The sequence below is a fragment of the Parambassis ranga genome, chromosome 5 (genome assembly GCF_900634625.1).
Source record: "Parambassis ranga chromosome 5, fParRan2.1, whole genome shotgun sequence".
Taxonomy (NCBI): Eukaryota; Metazoa; Chordata; class Actinopteri; family Ambassidae; genus Parambassis; species Parambassis ranga.
The window spans coordinates 9,837,780-9,855,201 of record NC_041026.1 but is presented as its reverse complement, the minus strand read 5'-3'; the positions used below and the strand labels follow the sequence as shown (position 1 = coordinate 9,855,201).

The window sequence follows — 17,422 nt, the reverse complement described above, 5'->3', positions numbered from 1 at the left end:
TATGTTGTCTTTTTTTAAGCAGACAACAGCACAGAAATGAGTTTAGACCTGCAGGTTTAGTGATAAGGCTGCAATGTCTGTGTGTTAGGGATACAGGATTGAAACATGGAACCAACTGAGCTCATCTAAAGGTGAGCACAGTAGGAACCCTCAGTAGGACACAGCATATGAAGTCTTCATCAATGTCATGACCCTCGCTTAACAGGCAGTAATATGACAAAAAACAGGCAAAACAAACCAGTATTAGCAATTATTTACCAATAAATTCATAAAATATCTAAAAGAAATAAATAATGTGGTGAAGAGCTGGCTGACTGTAAGGTGGAGGAAGCGCACTCAGATGCAGCCGATCAATAGGAGGCCATTGATTAGGCTACCGATAACAAATAAATAGAGCAGACAATCAATAAACAATTGATAGTAATTGCTGTTATTGGTAATTATTTTGCCATTAAGACTGAAAGCAAAGGTTTACCTCTCACATCCAGTAATATTGGACCAATTTTTGACTTTCTTCAGGCCTTTTGCAGAGACAGAGTGTTAAAAACAAAAAAGTAGTCATGCAGTTTAACAAAATAACAGATGTAGAAAACAGCAGAATTAAACTTAGAGTGTGTTAATGCTGCAAACCAATCAGCATCCTTCAGTAGAATGATGATTGATGTAATAAATGACAGAATAAAAAGATGTTTTACTTTTGATGAATATAAACAAATCATTCTAATCCTAATCCTCTTGTTTTGTACAGACACTGAATGCAGCCGCTCTTTTCTTGCTGATATTCGATCCAGGTCTGTTACAATGATCCCATTCAGAGGCAGCCAGTTCTACAGAAGGAAAGTGGACTCATGTTCAAATATCCCTCTGTTTGTTTAGTAATATTACATTTACTTCCAATGAAAGAATGACTTACCAGGTGCAGTGTTTCCTGCATCCTGGGGCAAAGCTTCTCTTTTTGTTGACTGATTTGAGACCATCACCTTAATCTCAGGTTAAATTAGGGGTGAAGTTAAAGGTACAGGTATACTGTAGGTGCATGTGAGACCAGGGCCAGCCTAAGGCATATGCGAAATATGTGGTCGCTTAGGGCCCCCAAGAGCACCAAAAGTCCATGATCAAATATATATTTTATTTAAAAAAAAAATAACATTGATTAATACAAACAAGATGATAGCCTATAGGATGATGAAGCATCTGAGGCTAAGGTGGTGGTATGAATGATTTGTATGATTTTGCTTAGGGCCCCATAAAGGCTTGGGCCGGCCCTGTGTTAGACAGATATAGTGTGTGTGTGTCCAGTGCACGTGGATGTCAAGATCATTTGAATGGGGTTTGTGTAGATATTGTGTGACAGTGGATCATAGAACAAATATTGACTTTTGTCTCGGCGTGAATTCTGCATGATGATCATATCTCCCATGTCTCCCTCTTACAGTGCTTAAGTCAATAGGTTTGTTTGTGTGATAACTGCCCATCATGTCTGTCAAATCAAACAGCTCGAGGCTTTGGGGAGTGTACAGGGTGAAGGAATGAAACACAGGTGTTAGACATACAGTGTTTAAAACAGTTTAAAACTGTAAAAACAGCATCGTATTCCATATTACAGTGTGCTCCCTATTTAAATATTTAAAGCAGAACTGGTTCTTATGACACATGTTTAATCTAAAAATCTCTGTGTGTCTCGCCCCCAGCCATGCACACCACTCCAGATCTACATGCATTTTAACACATAACATATTTTTTACTCCTACAGATAAAATATTAAGCAGCAGTAAAACATGTCTGTACAGTCAGAGCTGGAGACAGGAGGCAGCCGTAGGTTTTTTTTTTTTAACAGCAGCTGGTTAGCAGAGGCCCTTCTTTCTGCCTGGGATGTATCAATGTGATATGGATTTTATTTGTCTGGGTGGGGATCCTGGTAGGGATCATAAACGACGAGCAGGGTGAGGCCAAGTTTTAGGGTCAGGATGGTTCAGAGCCATAGAACAGATAGAAGATCATTTCCTTCAGATTAAACCCGCTCACCTGTAAACTGAGAAGGCACAGCTGGGTAAAGTAAACGGAATGAAACAGTAGAATAAATACTGTTTGTGACATGCGGTGCACTGCTGTTTGCTAAGAAGCTTGGAACAGTTTTGAAGATGATGTGACAGCGTTGTGTTGGAAACACTCAGCGCTCGCTGGCAGGTTTCTGTCAGACTCTACATGTAAAATAAAGAAGATGTGGAGACATCATCACACACAGTAACAGATGGCTGTGTCTTCTGCTTCCCCATTGATTACCATGAGTGATGATGAGCAATCAATGGGGAAATAACAGTACTGGCTTGTGTCTGATTAAAACAAAAACAGAAGCTAGATGTTAAATCTCCTAAAGCTCTAAAGTCTTGTCAGTAAGTGTGGATAATGTGTGAGTCTTCCAGTGCAGGGTGTGGTGAATGAGTCCGATATTACTGTTGTAATAATAGAAAAAAGGCGTGAAGCTCTTGAACTCCATCCAGCTTTACTAAGCCGGATAATTATTTCTAAAATTATTCCAGTGAACCTGATTGACCTGAAGAGACAGTTAAAACCTCAACCACGCAACTTTTTACCCCGAGGCAGAAAGAGTTAACCTTCATTTGGTTCACTGAGTGATTGTGAATGCAGATTTCTAATATAAGACGTTATTCCTCTGGTGTTTGTTTCAGGAAATCGGGGAAAGATGTGGACAGTCTGTTAAGACGGCAGCTGCTTAGCTTTCTTAGCAGCCGTCTACAAGCTGAGAGTTTCTGAGAGGTTGGTGCAGACTGTAGGCAGGTACTGGCCGTTGTGTGCTTATTTTATTAGGTTCAAACCATCCAGGGGGTCAGGTCAGGTCATGCTTCTGCACTGGAAAACCAAGATGTGTAAAGGAGCCCTTTGTTAACATTGCAGCTTTTAGGGATGAAATTCCCCTTGTTTCTTCTGATCACCTTCCCGAGTTGGTTTATGATGAAGGAGCGGATAAATTCTGGTCTCAAGATTACAATTTATTGAACAATGAGGCAGATTCTGAGTCACAGAGCTCTGGGTTGTTGCACACAAAGAACCAAACAAGAACAACCAACAAGAACAAACAACCACGCAGCAACAACGAACAACGCAACAACAACTGGACATGGAATTCGCACATTGATATACCACAGGGGCGTTCCTGCCTGCCAGCCCACAGGGGCATCTACTATCCCCCCTGCAGACCCTGGGTCATACAGCGAATAGACCATTAGTGTTTATTCAATATTAATAAGGTAAAGCTTCAATTCCATAAACTGGGCACTCAGGAGAAAAACACATTCCTTTAGAATCTGGCTTTTATCAGGTCAAAGGTGCTGCTGTCCTTAGTCTGAATTTATGACCATCTCGTACCAACCGGAGCTCTCTGATCTCATCTGCCACAGCCTGAACTGCAGAAAACAAAGTTATATGACACACTATGAAATTACTTCTTAATACATTCAGTATCCTCAAATGACTTTGATTTTCTATAAAACTTCCTAACACATAAACACTTATGAAAATCACATGATTAAATGATATACACTTGAATACTTATCGTATCTGCACAGGTTAATGCAGTATGCTGACAAAACTGTGATCTCTGATTGATTAGACTGATCGATTAATGCAGCCACAGCCACAAGGAGAAATGAGTGTGCTTATGTGTAGCTGGCTGTGTGTGTGATTTACTTGCAGGTGTCTAGTCAGTTCAACAGACACATTCATACAGAGACACGTTTGAATGTCATTTAAAAGCCTGATTGATGTCAATGACAAATCATCTGATTTTGCATTTGCATCCAGTTGTTAGACCGCAGTGGAAAACATTAATGTGGTAATGTGAACAACAGTTGACAGTTGACACAGTTGGCTGTGTCAGTTTTAAGCTAATAGGTGCAATCAAACAAAGAAATATTTTAAATGTCTATTTCATCACGCAAATGAACATTAAAGACTTGACAAGTGTAAAATTAATGGGGAAAAACAAAACAAAGGGAAATCTCAGCTTCAGGAAAACCACGCCATATGCAAATTAGTTGTGAGTAACATTCAAATTAATACCTGTTTGCTCTCTGTTGTTTCAGGTAAAATAACTGACGGTTCTGCTCTGAGCTATTTGACTTTGTGTCACTTCATGATGTCATGACAAATACTGCAGTGGTTTTTACTTTAAACAGCTTTGGGCAGCAACAAGTCAGTGAAAGTACAAAAACATGGAATCAAAATCTGCACATTTTCTCCTCTTCCATGTCAGTGTAGACTTTATTTTGACTATTGCCATAGCTGAAAGATTTGCCATAGCAGGGTGGCTGATAGCTGAGGCAGATACCTTTAAAAACTGTTCCACACAAACAGTATCTCCATCCATCCATCCATCCATCCATTTTCAACCGCTTATCCGGGGCCGGGTCGCGGGGGCAGCAGTCTAAGCAGGGTCACCCAGACTGCCCTCTCACCGGACACTTCCTCTAGTTCCTCCGGAAGGATCCCGGGGCGTTCCCAGGCCAGCCGAGAGACATAGTCTCTCCACCTCGTCCTGGGTCTTCTCCGGGGTCTCCTCCCAGTGGGACATGCTCGGTGTTAACACCTCACCAGGTGGCCCGTCTTCCACTGACTCCTCTCGATGTGGAGGAGCAGCGGCTCTACTCCGAGCTCCTCTCGGGTGACTGAGCTCCTCACTCTATCTCTAAGGGAGCGCCCAGCCCCCCTTGAAGGAAACTCTTTTTGGCCGCTTGTATTCGCGATCTCATTCTTTTGGTCATTACCCAGAGCTCATGACCACAGGTGAGGGTAGGGACGTAGATTGACCGGTAAATCAAACCTTCTTCACCACACATACATACAAACAGTATAATAACCCAGAATCTAGACAGAGACTGCACTGTTAAAAATCACCAATGACCTCCTAATGGCTGCTGATTCAGACCCTTAACCTTAACCATACCTCCCAGATCTGACTAAATCTACTCACAGCATTCTTCTTGACTGTCTTGCCTCCATTGGAACAGACTGCAGACTGTACTCAGATTGTGATCACAAACCCTCTGTGGTCACAACCAACACCACTACGTTTAAATTCACTGATATGCAGACGACACCCCACTCCACCTGCCTTCTGAGCCCACTACCGTGCCTCCACCTTCTTCTCTGTCTGAATGTCTACTGGAGGTCAAAACATGGTTTAAACACAACTTCCTCAAATTAAAGAGATAAAAGAGAAAATATATTCTCATTGGTACAAAATCCACTCAGTCTGTCAGTGTCCCACTAACCACAGACAGCTCTATTCTTCTTCCTTCCCCCAGGTTAAAAGTCGTGTTGTCATGCTCACACATTGATTATGCCACCTACTCTCTGTCTCCATCCATCACTCACGTTTAATAGCACAGCTCTTCTTTCTCACGCTTTGGTCACATCCCATTTAGCCTGCTGTAATTCCCTCTTTTTTGGGGTTTGTCTTACTATTCTCCTCCTCTTCTCAGCCAGCTTCATCACCTGCCAGTCCACTCATGACCTCCACACCTTTTTAAATCTCCTTCAGTCCTACACACCATCAAGTCACTGAAATCATCTTCAATTCTCCTCTTCCTCTCTGCACAGCTACTTGTCGACCTCTGCACCATTTATTCTCTCACTTTCAGATTTGTCTTTTTAAGCTGGCCCATCAGACTTGGCACTGTCCCACTCTTATTCACTCACTCGTATTTACTCTTATATATTTTCACCAATGTGTTTATCATATATAATATATAGTTTTTTTGTTTTAACTGTGCTTTGTAAGGCATCCTGAAAGGCACCTATAAATACAATGCATTTTAGTAAGATATGCGTGTTCAAACATGTCTCTGCAGCACCGACTGTTTTACAGGGAACCTAATGCTTTGGAACGCTACCCGACTGTTTACATAGATCACCAGGAAATGATCGCAGCATGAGGAGTAATGTTACAATACAGTACATCTCTGCATCAGCCAGAGGCAGCCATTTTATAAAGATAACTTAAATAGAGATTAATTTATTTAACAATTTTTAGATGTAACAAGATCCATTTTTGTAAAAGTATGAGAATACATTTGCAATAAAGTTGCAATTAATGGCACTTTAACACTGCTAGCCACAGTTAGCAGCTAGGCTACAACCATACCTTCATTACAGTCGACCCTAAATTAATAAATGAATGTTTTACTTTAACAGTTTAAAGTCCAAACAAAGAGTTAAAAACAAGAAAGTATGTGGAAAAGTAGCTCAGTATACATTAAAGCACAAGCTACAACATTTATTTTCAAATAATTTTCCTTCTTTTGGAGCATATTTAACACATAAATACAAATTTTAAAACAGGATGCTAATTTTATTGTGTGGGACAAACTCATCTGGAGATATTTATACAATATATATATATACAATTAACAGAGCTTTCATGACTTCACACTCACACTGACAGTGTGCTCATTCACTCAGCTACTCCTCTGAGGCCTCATACATCACTGTTTATTGACACTGCTGTGACAACTGAGGTGGGTCATTGAAACCTGTTTACAGCAAGGACACCTGCACAATCATTAGTCATCTAGATCACAGCGGGGGATTGTTGCTTCATATCTGACATCCAGTCAGTTTCCTTTACCTCATTGTCTTTCAACCATGAGAATATTGTTCTGGAGCCAAGGAAAATGCCAAATACTAGTTAAAGAAACTGCCATGCAAATTTTGTTGATGGAACGGATGAGGGAGAAGCCGAAAGCAAACATTTTTTTTTTTTATCTCCGGAGGTCATTCCTTCTTCAGCCTGCATGTATGAAGCGCAGACGTGCGTGTTTATGCACGCACACAACTGCATGTGTTCATATCCAATTCCATATCCAACGCGCTGATGAATGAAGGCTGTCATCGGTCAGTTTGATTTGGTGTGTCTACAAACATTGGGCAGCTGAAAAGTCTTGACGCAGTTTGTGCACACCCTTAGCCATATCTTTACAATTAATCCATTCAGCCTGCGAGGCTAACCATATCAAACTAACAGCTCCTGTATTGGAAATCAAAGAGAAGAAAAAGTGTCCGAAAGGTGAACACGAACAAGAAGTATTAGAATTTGGTGGTTGCTATCAGGCGACAGCCCATTTAGCAGGTTACACGATGAATTAAAAGCAAGATTAGAGAGGCGAGATTAGATATACAGTCATATTAAAGTGCTCGTGTTATTGTGGCTGACCACAGTTTGAGTAATAACAAGCTTCTTTCTCTTTTTTTTACGAACACCTGTTATTTCTATGCTTCAGACACAGCCAGGTTTAATTAACGCAAAGCTTTTCTTTAACGGAAACTGCATCACTGTGCAGTCACAGCAAACAGAAGACACCACTGTACATCGGTGTTTAAGACACACAAACTCTAAATACAAATAAGAGCGATCAGAAGACACGGTGAAGACGACAGTTTCTCCATCTGTGTAAACAACAATACTCTGAAATACTGAGATCCTCATTGTGTGCCTGTTGTTTTTGGCAAAGAAATCCCCCATTCATCTGAAACACAGGCGCTTCATTGTATTAATGCCACAAGTGATGCTTAAAATGAGGCAAAAATTATTGTTTGTCAGAACTGATATTGTGCTACATAAACAGAACAATAAATACCGGCTACAGCTGCATGTTTTACACATCATATAAAAAAATCTTTGCTTTCATACAATGAAAGATTGATTATGGAAGACAGGAAGATGTGTCACATAGTTTTTGATGCACATTTTTGAAAACTTGTGGTTTAATCAAGTTAACCCAGAGTTAAACACAATCGTGACTTAATTTAAAAATGTCATTTTTGTGGAGAATTTTGTTAAGAAGGTAGAAAATAATCTTAATTTTATTGACACGTTTCCCAACATGCAGGGCGCCATCTTGTCTTCATGGAGATGGTGAGGTCACTGGGTTCATTACAGTGGAAGTCTGACAGAGGCTGGCGTTACCTAACCTGCAGTGACAACTTTGACAATGACCCCCAAGCTAAAAGTGATACAGTGGGGGACATGTTTGTAGGTCGACTGGATGTGGTGGTGAACCCGGGAAAGATTGTCCACTTCCTTGCTTTGCCTCCAAAGTGCTGAGTGGTTTGATGGAGAGCGGCGCTGAGAGCAGAGTCCTATTAGCAGCAATGCTAACATTTGTAGCGACTACTGTCTGAATGGGGGGTATAATGTGGAGGGGCACACTGGAGGAAGCAGGTCAACGGCACAATGTTGTGTCAGCCTTTCAAGATGATTACATGCTCCAATGGGACACTCTGTACATCCAGCCAGGCAACAGGGAGAGTCAAACAGAGGACGCTGGTTCAGACCTGTGGGTACAGGCTGACTCAATCAGCTGATTGCAAATCAGGTGCCGGTAAGGAAACAGGTCACACTGTTCTGTTAGGGGGGTGAGGCGCTTGTCTCGCTTCAGCGCCTCTGAAAAACAAAAAACAAGTGAACAATCTGTCCGTGGCTGTTGTCCCTGAAAAGACTGTACCAAAGGAAGGTGTCAGACGTCACTCTGACAAAGCCTCATATTCATTTCAGCTGGACTTGTGACAGCAGATCAACCTGTGCGGTGTGTCACATATTACATACAATGGAAATTCTCCTATATTACATGAGAGTCTTTAATGTAAACATTGCTTCAGCGTTATCATGAGTTCATAGTGTTAAGGTAAAGTGGTGCCTTTTATCAATAATACAGTATAGTATTCAGTTAATCAAATGCCTCACAGATGTTGAGTAAATGTAATCTTTGTCCACAGCCATCATGTTTTTGTGCAGTGCAGTGTGTTTCCCAGTATAAAGGAGATTATGTGGATGGTGCCAACCTTCCACGGACTCAGGAGACCCACATGGATCGCTCCATGATGAATGATGCTTTATTTTGGTAAAAGTGTTTCCATCTTTCTTTCCACTCACAGTGGAGGTTAGACATTAATTATCATACTACTAATAAATAGGGTAAAGTTGTAGGCTGCTGTAGTCATGTATAAAAATAACTTGTGTCAGTCTGCACAAACAATACATTAAAAGAACTGTGCAGCTGAATGAGGCATTTAATTCCAAATTATGTAACTATTTCATGTCATGGGATGAGACTAGGTTGAGTATTTGGGGAGGTCTTAGCTTATCTACAAGAAGGCACACACACACACACCGAGAGAGAGAGAGAAAACACAGGCTTGTGTGCATGAGTAAACACAATTGCCCTATAAATATAAATGGCAGTCAATAGTGCTGGAATTCCTTTGCACTCACTCAGCAAGTCACTTGCCTTCACTCCTTCTCACTTTGTACACACCCCCAGCAGGTGCTTTCACTTGAGGTTTAGTTTGCAGTTGTGCTTTAGGCTCTGACTTTCAGGTTAATCTGCCAAAAAAAAAAAAACCCTGGGAAGGTCTGAGGCCTCAGGCTTTGGGGCTTTGGGGGGGGGAGGGAGGGGTCACTCAGCCACAGTCATCTGGAGGAAGTTGCCGTCCACAGGACCGCTGTCTTCAGGTACAGCACAGGCCTGCATCTCCATCCATCTGTTCAAGACTTTGCTCCTGGGCGTCAGAGCATCCCTGCTGTGGTAAGAAGATGCAGACTCCAATGCTCTTTGTGTGTCTGTCTGTTATTATTCTCTCTAACTGCTGAGGTTTGATGGGATTATATTCTTCACATGACTCTTTACCTCCTTACATGGTGTTGGATATTTAAATACTGAACTGTGGAGTCTTCTTATCAGCTTAACTTTAACAATGTTTGGAGAATTTGAGTCATAATTACACACTTATGTGAAAACTTTGTCTACACGACTCCATTAATTGAAGACTTTATGTAATCAGATAATCCTGCTTTTATCTTATGAACATACTGACTCATTTACTCTCACTGTGGTGCATTTTTCTTGTTGTGCGTACATGCTCTTTAACCACTCAGACAGAAAAAATACATGTCATCAGATATTCGGTGTGTTGTTGGCGGTTAGATGCCACAAACCGCAGCAGCAAGTTGAGGTATATCCAGAACCACTTCATCACTGATGCCCAGGATAAGATGGGGGAGGGGGGATTAAATTAAGATTTTGATCAAAGGTGGAAATTAAATACAACGGCTGCTCCTTGGAGTGTAACAGGAGAAATTAAAACAAACACCAGATCTGTTGTGTTAGTGCAGGTGCATTGTTATCTTTTTATTCATGTCGCTCTATTAGTCAGGACTCTGCAGAGCTGCATGCTCTCGCTCTGTAACGGACTGGATGTCAGTTGTTGTAGCCTCAATGGGACTTTTTGATACTCTTTTTGTTTGCCCCCCCCAAAAACCTGCTTCTCTTTTTGAAATTTGAAGACGATAGTGCCTTCATGTGACAGGATACAACATACATTTATACACTAAAAAACACATTCCTTAAGTTTAACTGTGCTGTGTCTAATAATTTGTTTGTTTGAAGCTCCATCCTGCTTCTTTCATTGGAAATGTGTGCTGGCCAGTGCCAAATAAATTGACAGTAAAAATATATGAAAGTAAAAATATCTCTCAACATCAACATAATGCATTTTGCACCTCAGCTTCCAGAATGGGGGTAACATGTCAGGTCATGTTGGGAGCTGCAGCAATGTGAAAGCTAGCATGTAGGACCAGTGACATATTTGTCTGTGGAATGTCCCATGTTGGTCATAAGACATAAAAGACATGATATTAGTTGATTAATTATGCGTCCATATCTTCCATCCACTGCTGTTAGGACCATTTTACACTCAAATAAGCCAAAATATTGTAGAAAGCATGAAGGAAATGTAACATTGGGGGCAACAGTGGCGCAGTAGGATAGCAGGGTTGTCCAATAACCGGAAGGTTAAGGTGTCTTGGGCAAGACACTTCACCCTAGCCTGTGGCGCGCCTTGCTAGTCATTGTATGACACTGCTTGTGCAGCAGCTGTAACGAAATTCCCTCTGGGATTAATACAGTATCTAAAAAAAAATAAAAAAAAATATCATTTTGTTTTATGATAGAATTTGAAGGAAAATACACAGATGTGATGTCTGCAGCAAACGTCACGTTACATGTGCATCATCATCTTTTCTCATCTCTTTAAATCCTTTAAAGCTGCCTCAGGCCACATAGCGACACTTTCCATCTCCACCCTCACTTTGCATAAAAATGCTGAGTTTATTTCCCCTTCTTCTCCCCATGTATCCATGTAACTCCACCTCCATCAGGTTCGATCGTAGTTTATCATCAGCATCATTAACTGTTAAATTGGACCAACTGCAAAGCATTTTGGTTTAGAGTTTCCCGGGGTGTTGGCATGATGCCAGCACACCTGAACCTCTGAGCGCACCAGCACACCCACACACACACACACACATTGGCAGTTAAAACAACTCACACAGGAGTGAGAAAAGTATTAATAACAAAATGCAATTAAACATAGAGTTTGACAGATTAGTGGTGACACCGTGTGCACAGGCGCACAAAATGAACCTTTGTTTGAGATATACTCATGAAATAGGGAGAGCTAAAAGTAGATTGCGACACCTGAGGCCAATTTTATAATGTGAACGGAGCACCTGCACTTATCTGTGTGAAGGAAATGGCCCCAGGCAGCGCTGCAGAGATGCAAATCGTTTCCTCTAACCAGCAGATATTTGAAGAAGAACCTCAATACAAAGATGAAACCCCTTCCTTTATGCATGTTCCTGGAACAATGACTTCCTTAGGTGGTCCAAAGTTTCCCATGAGAAACAATAACAAGGAAAAACATAATCTCCCTTTAACGCTCATATTGCAAACGGTCACGCCTGGCTGTACACACTCCTTTAACTCCAGACTCAAACAGCAGCAGCAGCAGCAGCAGAAGAAGAAAGATGGTTTCAGGACTGACCCTCTTCTCTGCTCAGCTCTGTTTGAATCTTAAACTGGACTTTTTTGGTTGTTCTAATCACTCCTCATTAACTCTAGGTCTGCACACATGGTGTTTGTATTGGTTCAGGTTTAGCAGGCTTATGAAATTAAAGGCCAAATTTCACCTCAAACAATCATCTTCTTCACAATAAATGAGACCAAGCCACAAAAATATGGTTCCCAGGGTGGACGCCCACATGGATGGAGGAGTCCCTTCCTCTCGGTGTCAAAGGCTGACTTTGCTGAGTAAATGGAGCGAGCTCTAATGCTCCTGAAATGAATATCAGCGTCTTGACCAAACTCATTTAGAGATCAGTCAGGGTCTTAATCCCTCTCCTCGGGGGTGTGTGTTTGTGTCTTTTTCTTGTGCCCCCTCTTCCTTTTGGAAGAAGGTACTATGGCTAAATTTGCTTTGCTAATGGGCTTAGCGCAAGCTGTTACAGAGCAGAGGTGACACGCAGCAGCAGGCTGGGATACCAGTGGCTTTTAATCTGACTCCTGATGGAGTGAAAGGGAGGCTGGGTTATAGTTTACGAGAAGTGTGGAGATAAAAGGAGGAGGTTTTACAAAGGAGGGGGAGGAGGGGGGGAGTAGGACCATGGAGGTGAAGAGGAAATCTTTTTTTTTTTTTTTTGGGGGGGGGGGGGGGATGACTTTATTTAACCTTAGTTAGTATCCTGCATCATTCTTTGCATGGCATGGTTTTAGTTTGATAAACACATTTGTCCTAATTCTTAAATTTTAAGAAAATACTTAAATTCTATATTTATATTTGCAACAAAATCCTTGCATGTGGTTCTGATTCCTCCTCTGATTCCATCAAACGATTCACGATTTTGGATTTAAAGTGTTTTCTCCCATGCAACAGCTCGAACAGAGATTTTACCAACACGTTTTTACATCTTATTCTCTTATGCATGTTTGTTCAAGGACCCTTTATTCATCAGTCATCTTTATCTTTTTGCAATAATTTTCAAAAAGCACATATAGTCTCTAATTGGAGGTGGGAACAGTTGTTGGAGCTCAGACCTGCAGGACTTTAATCTGGATTTTATTCTCATCTGGAACCAGTTTATGCCTAATGTTTATGTCCTGCTGTCATAGCTCACCTCTGGTGTGTGTTTGGTAAATATCAGGGTTAGGTTTGCAAATGTTTAATTAAATTAGACAAAATGAATCTTTCAGGTCTGCACTCAGGTCATTTGGTAATTCTTTTATGGGACTTTAATTGTTTGCCCTTTACCAAATTAAGTCATGTCTCTTCTTGAACATGTGCTGTGTGTGTCTGTCTTTACACTGGCATCGGCCACATCCACTGATAACCCGGTGTGTCACTCTTCTCATATACCAGCTGTGGCAGGTACACATCATGGGTGCCATATGCAAGATTAGAGTGTCCATAAATGCTCGCTGCGGGCTGCAATCGAGTCTTCATAAAACAGACATTTTAGGTTGTTTTTGGATGTGTGGTTTTGGGGCGTGCTCTGCTTCTTCCATTTGATTAAAATCTCCAGCTGACAGTGGAGACAGAGGACTGCAGAGACGGCCGAGGCAGACGGCAGAGCCGCCTCAGGTCTCAATACAAGTCAGCTACCCCCGAGAAGTGAACCATTCTGGGCCACTGACCCACAAATAAGAGACTCAGTCAAATCCATTTTGCCCCATGCCTGTCAGCGCTGTGTGTGACTTAACTCTGTTGAGGGTCATTTCCCTGCCATCTCCATTAGACCATGGGCTCTTATAGAGGGTTGCCACACCTCCGTCCTGCACACCCTGATGGAGTTTCTTATGAAACAGCTGCTGGTGTAGCACAAGAGAGGAAGTGTTAGCAAAGATTTTGGCTCCTCATGGCTCCTAGTTTATCTAAGAAGTTGAAGGTTTAATGTTGCTTCTCTTTCCTTCAGGTACAGTTATGTCAAACCCAGCAGAAGGTACAGCATTTGGGTCTCGGATCAGCATGACAGAGGACTCCCACTCGATCCTGGAGCGAAGCAGAAGCTCTGCAGACCTCTGGGACATGGGGGACACCAAACCAAGCGTGGAGACCCTGGAGCGTGGTGTGCCGGGCCTCTACCTGTCCTGCTTCGACATGCTCCTCACCGAGGACACCACGTGGCTTGTGAAAGTTTCAGAAGCCTCCTCAACGCAGGCTGTACCCATGACGCGCATGGAGCCCCGGGAGGAACCGGAGCAGTGCCCCGTCATCGACAGCCAGGAGCAGGGACTCTCTCCTGGGCTGGAGGGGCAGGAGGAGGAGCGATCTCTGGAGCAGGTGCAGAGCATGGTAGTGGGAGAGGTGCTGAAGGACATCGAAACAGCCTGCAAGCTGCTCAACATCACCCCAGGTAGGCCTGCTGCTGCTGCCGCTGCTCCTCTGTGTATAACTGACAAAGACACCAAAAGCAAACACGACATTTTTCATAGCCAAAAAATAATATTGATTCAGAGACACTTAAGCTACTGGATCTTACTCCCAAAATCAACACATATTTGTGTGGACAGAACAGAAAAGATGACAGATCTCGTCAATCAAATCCTTACTGACGCAAAGCTGTGTTTGCCAGCTCCAGGATCTGTTTAATCCTGACCTTTGCATGAGTTCTCCTGGACTGTGACAGTGATGGTTCTTTCCTGGCAGCAGACGTGTACACAGTCTTAAGGGCGAGGTTTCTCCTGTGCATAAAGCAAACAGAGAAAGCAGTTTTTTTATGTATTGTACGGCTTCTAGCTGTCATAAACCAACTCGATCCTCCGTCACCTGTTCACCTGATTACAGGTGGCATAAAAACTGAAAAATTGAAATTTAACTGACATCTCCCCACGACTTCACCCTCTGACACATTTATTGTAGCTGCAGCTGGATGTTTTCTCACCGTTTCCATATCTCTCTCTCTCTCTCTCTCTCTCTTTGCAAACAGACCCCATAGAGTGGAACATGGGAAACGTTCAGAAGTGGCTGCTGTGGACTGAACATCTGTACAGGTTGCCCCATGCAGGAAAGGCCTTCCAGGAACTGGCAGGGAAAGATCTGTGCGCCATGAGCGAGGAGGAGTTCCGCCAGCGCTCGCCGCAGTGTGGAGACACGCTGCACGCACACCTGGACATATGGAAGTCAGGTAATGTTTATTTAAGTTCATCCCAACCTGCTGCACCTCCTGTCATTACTTTACTGATTCATGCTTGGCTGCGTTTTTTTTTTTTTTTTTAATGTGTTTGTTTTATCTCCAGCTGCCTGGATGAAAGAGAGGTGTTCAGTTGGAGATACCAAAACTACAGGTAGGGTTGTTTTCCTGTTTGAAGTCCTTCAGTGCCTCAGGGGTTAATGTCATATATATCAATGAGTCACTGCACAGGAATAACCACATGTTTGTGTGTCTGTTGTGGTGCTGTGTAGGCAGCGAGGAGCTGTGGTCGGAGGCAGATTCGTCCTGTTCGGGTCAACCTATTCATCTGTGGCAGTTCCTCCGAGAGCTCCTGCTCAAACCTCACAACTACGGACGCTGCATCCGCTGGCTCAATAAAGAAAAAGGTAGAAGGAGACTTCAGGTGTTACCATTAGGAGGATTTTATTCTCTTATTGATAAGTTTATAATCTAAATTAGAAGAAGTCTGTAGTTTTCTTCATTAATCATGTTTATTTTTGTTCTTCATTATCTAACATGCATCATGTGACACATCCAACAGGTATTTTTAAAATCGAGGACTCGGCTCACGTAGCCAGACTGTGGGGACTCCGAAAGAATCGTCCTGCTATGAACTATGACAAGCTGAGTCGCTCCATACGGCAGTACTACAAGAAAGGCATCATCCGCAAACCTGATGTGTCTCAGAGACTGGTGTACCAGTTTGTCCACCCAGTATGAGGCTGCAGCATCCTGGGAGGAGGAGGAGGAGGAGGAGGAGGAAGAAGAAGAAGAGGAGGCCTACTAAATGAAATGGACTCACTGTCTCAGCACTTGAACAGGTGACATGAATCGTGCACTGACCCCACCGGCACACACTGCACACTGCTGCCAGCACTGAAGTTCCAGCTGGCGGCTGCTGCATGAAGGCTTATTTAAAGGAAGAGGCAAAACAAGATGGCTGCCGGGGCTTTCTTTCCCTGCTGCACAGATTAAAAAAAAAACAACAAAAAAAAAAAACAATCTCGCCGTTTGCATGATCTGCCTGTTTATTGATGCATCATATCAATTCCCAGTTAACCCATTAAATCCAGGTGATTGCTCTAATGGCTTCAGGAAAGCAGGCCTCAGCTGCAGCTACGCTTGTTTTGTCTTTCTATCCACCTCAGACTCAAATACGTGTCTCGTCTGAAAGGCAGACAGAAGGAGACTTCTGCTGGTCAAGGGTGAAATCTTTGAACTCTGCTGCCACGTGTAAATAGTCTACAGTACGTTTGAGGAGCTTCATAGCTACTTAACTCTGTCAGCTCTGGTTGTTGCAGCATTTCATGTTGAGGGGGTGTGAAACCCCAAGTGTTTAAAACTAAATAAATAGAAAAAAATGAAGAATCACGTAAATAAAAGCAGACAAAATATGTAAATGAAATGACGTTTTACCCACACTGTGTGTACACTGCATTGCTCTTTCTGTTGCTAACTCTTATTAAATGATATGTAAATGTTTCTGCTCTCTGGAGGATGACGCCTGATGATTTCCTGATGAACTGTGGGAGCAACTGGATTCCACTTTGAAATTCTATAGAAGTGCCGAAAACATTTATAACCCTACAAATCTTGATGATTTTTTCATGTTAAAATACATTGCAGTAAATGTTAAATTATTTTTCACATGTCCATCCAACAGACGATGTTACACTTGTTAAGGACTCGCCTGCCTGTTCTGGCTGCAGCTGCTGCTTTTTTTCCCTCAGGTGTTTTCACAGATTATACAAACTGCCCAGATCAGACATGTCACAAATATTGCAGCTAAAGTGTTTTTAATTAAAATTTTAAAAATTAGGCATCGTTTTTATTTAGTCAGGTCTCCATAGTTTGGTTAATACTCAGCCTTTGTGACCAGATCCCTTAAAACCCACGACGAGCCCTTTAACATGTGCTGTACTTTCTGTTCTAACCAATCAGCATTAGCAGCATCTTAATACAACACAACAAACTTAAATTTCTTAAAATGTACTCATCTATGCATCTATTTAGTTTACATTACACAGTGGAGAGGCTGTACTGGATCAAGGCAAAAGTTAAATTTATCAATAAACTTTTTGTCTTCTTCCAGCAGTAACTGAATTTTTAAGTGATTTTTTAATCTGGCTGGTTTTAAAATGTCTTTAAGTGCATGTTTTTATAAACACATTGATAAAATACTAACAAAAATATTATAAGATACATATAAGATATAAGACACTCTGCATTTTATCATCCAGACAGCAGAGAAAGGTTATTTTCTAAGGTTCCAGCGATAAATCATCCCTCAAACTTGATCACAATTAAACTGAATGTGCCACATTAGATATATAATGATAAATTGAAAACATGTAGATATAA

General features: G+C 41.9%; 1 protein-coding gene across 1 annotated transcript; it reads left to right on the top strand.

The window, feature by feature from the left end:
* The first annotated feature begins 9,452 nt into the window (after window positions 1-9,452).
* On the top strand, window positions 9,453-16,550 carry spdef (SAM pointed domain containing ets transcription factor). Its single transcript, XM_028406450.1, has 6 exons — window positions 9,453-9,602; window positions 13,823-14,263; window positions 14,837-15,034; window positions 15,147-15,194; window positions 15,313-15,447; window positions 15,603-16,550. The coding sequence occupies exons 2-6, from the start codon at window positions 13,831-13,833 to the stop codon at window positions 15,779-15,781; spliced, it is 993 nt and encodes a 330-aa protein (XP_028262251.1). The 5' UTR covers window positions 9,453-9,602; window positions 13,823-13,830; the 3' UTR covers window positions 15,782-16,550.
* Window positions 16,551-17,422: the final 872 nt, after the last annotated feature.

Coding starts and splice junctions, on each gene's coding strand:
- spdef (XM_028406450.1), top strand. CDS start 13,831: ATGTCAAACCCAGCAGAAGGTACAGCATTTGGGTCTCGGATCAGCATG. Junction 15,195..15,312: donor TGGAGATACCAAAACTACAG/GTAGGGTTGTTT, acceptor GGTGCTGTGTAG/GCAGCGAGGAGCTGTGGTCG. Junction 15,448..15,602: donor CTGGCTCAATAAAGAAAAAG/GTAGAAGGAGAC, acceptor CACATCCAACAG/GTATTTTTAAAATCGAGGAC.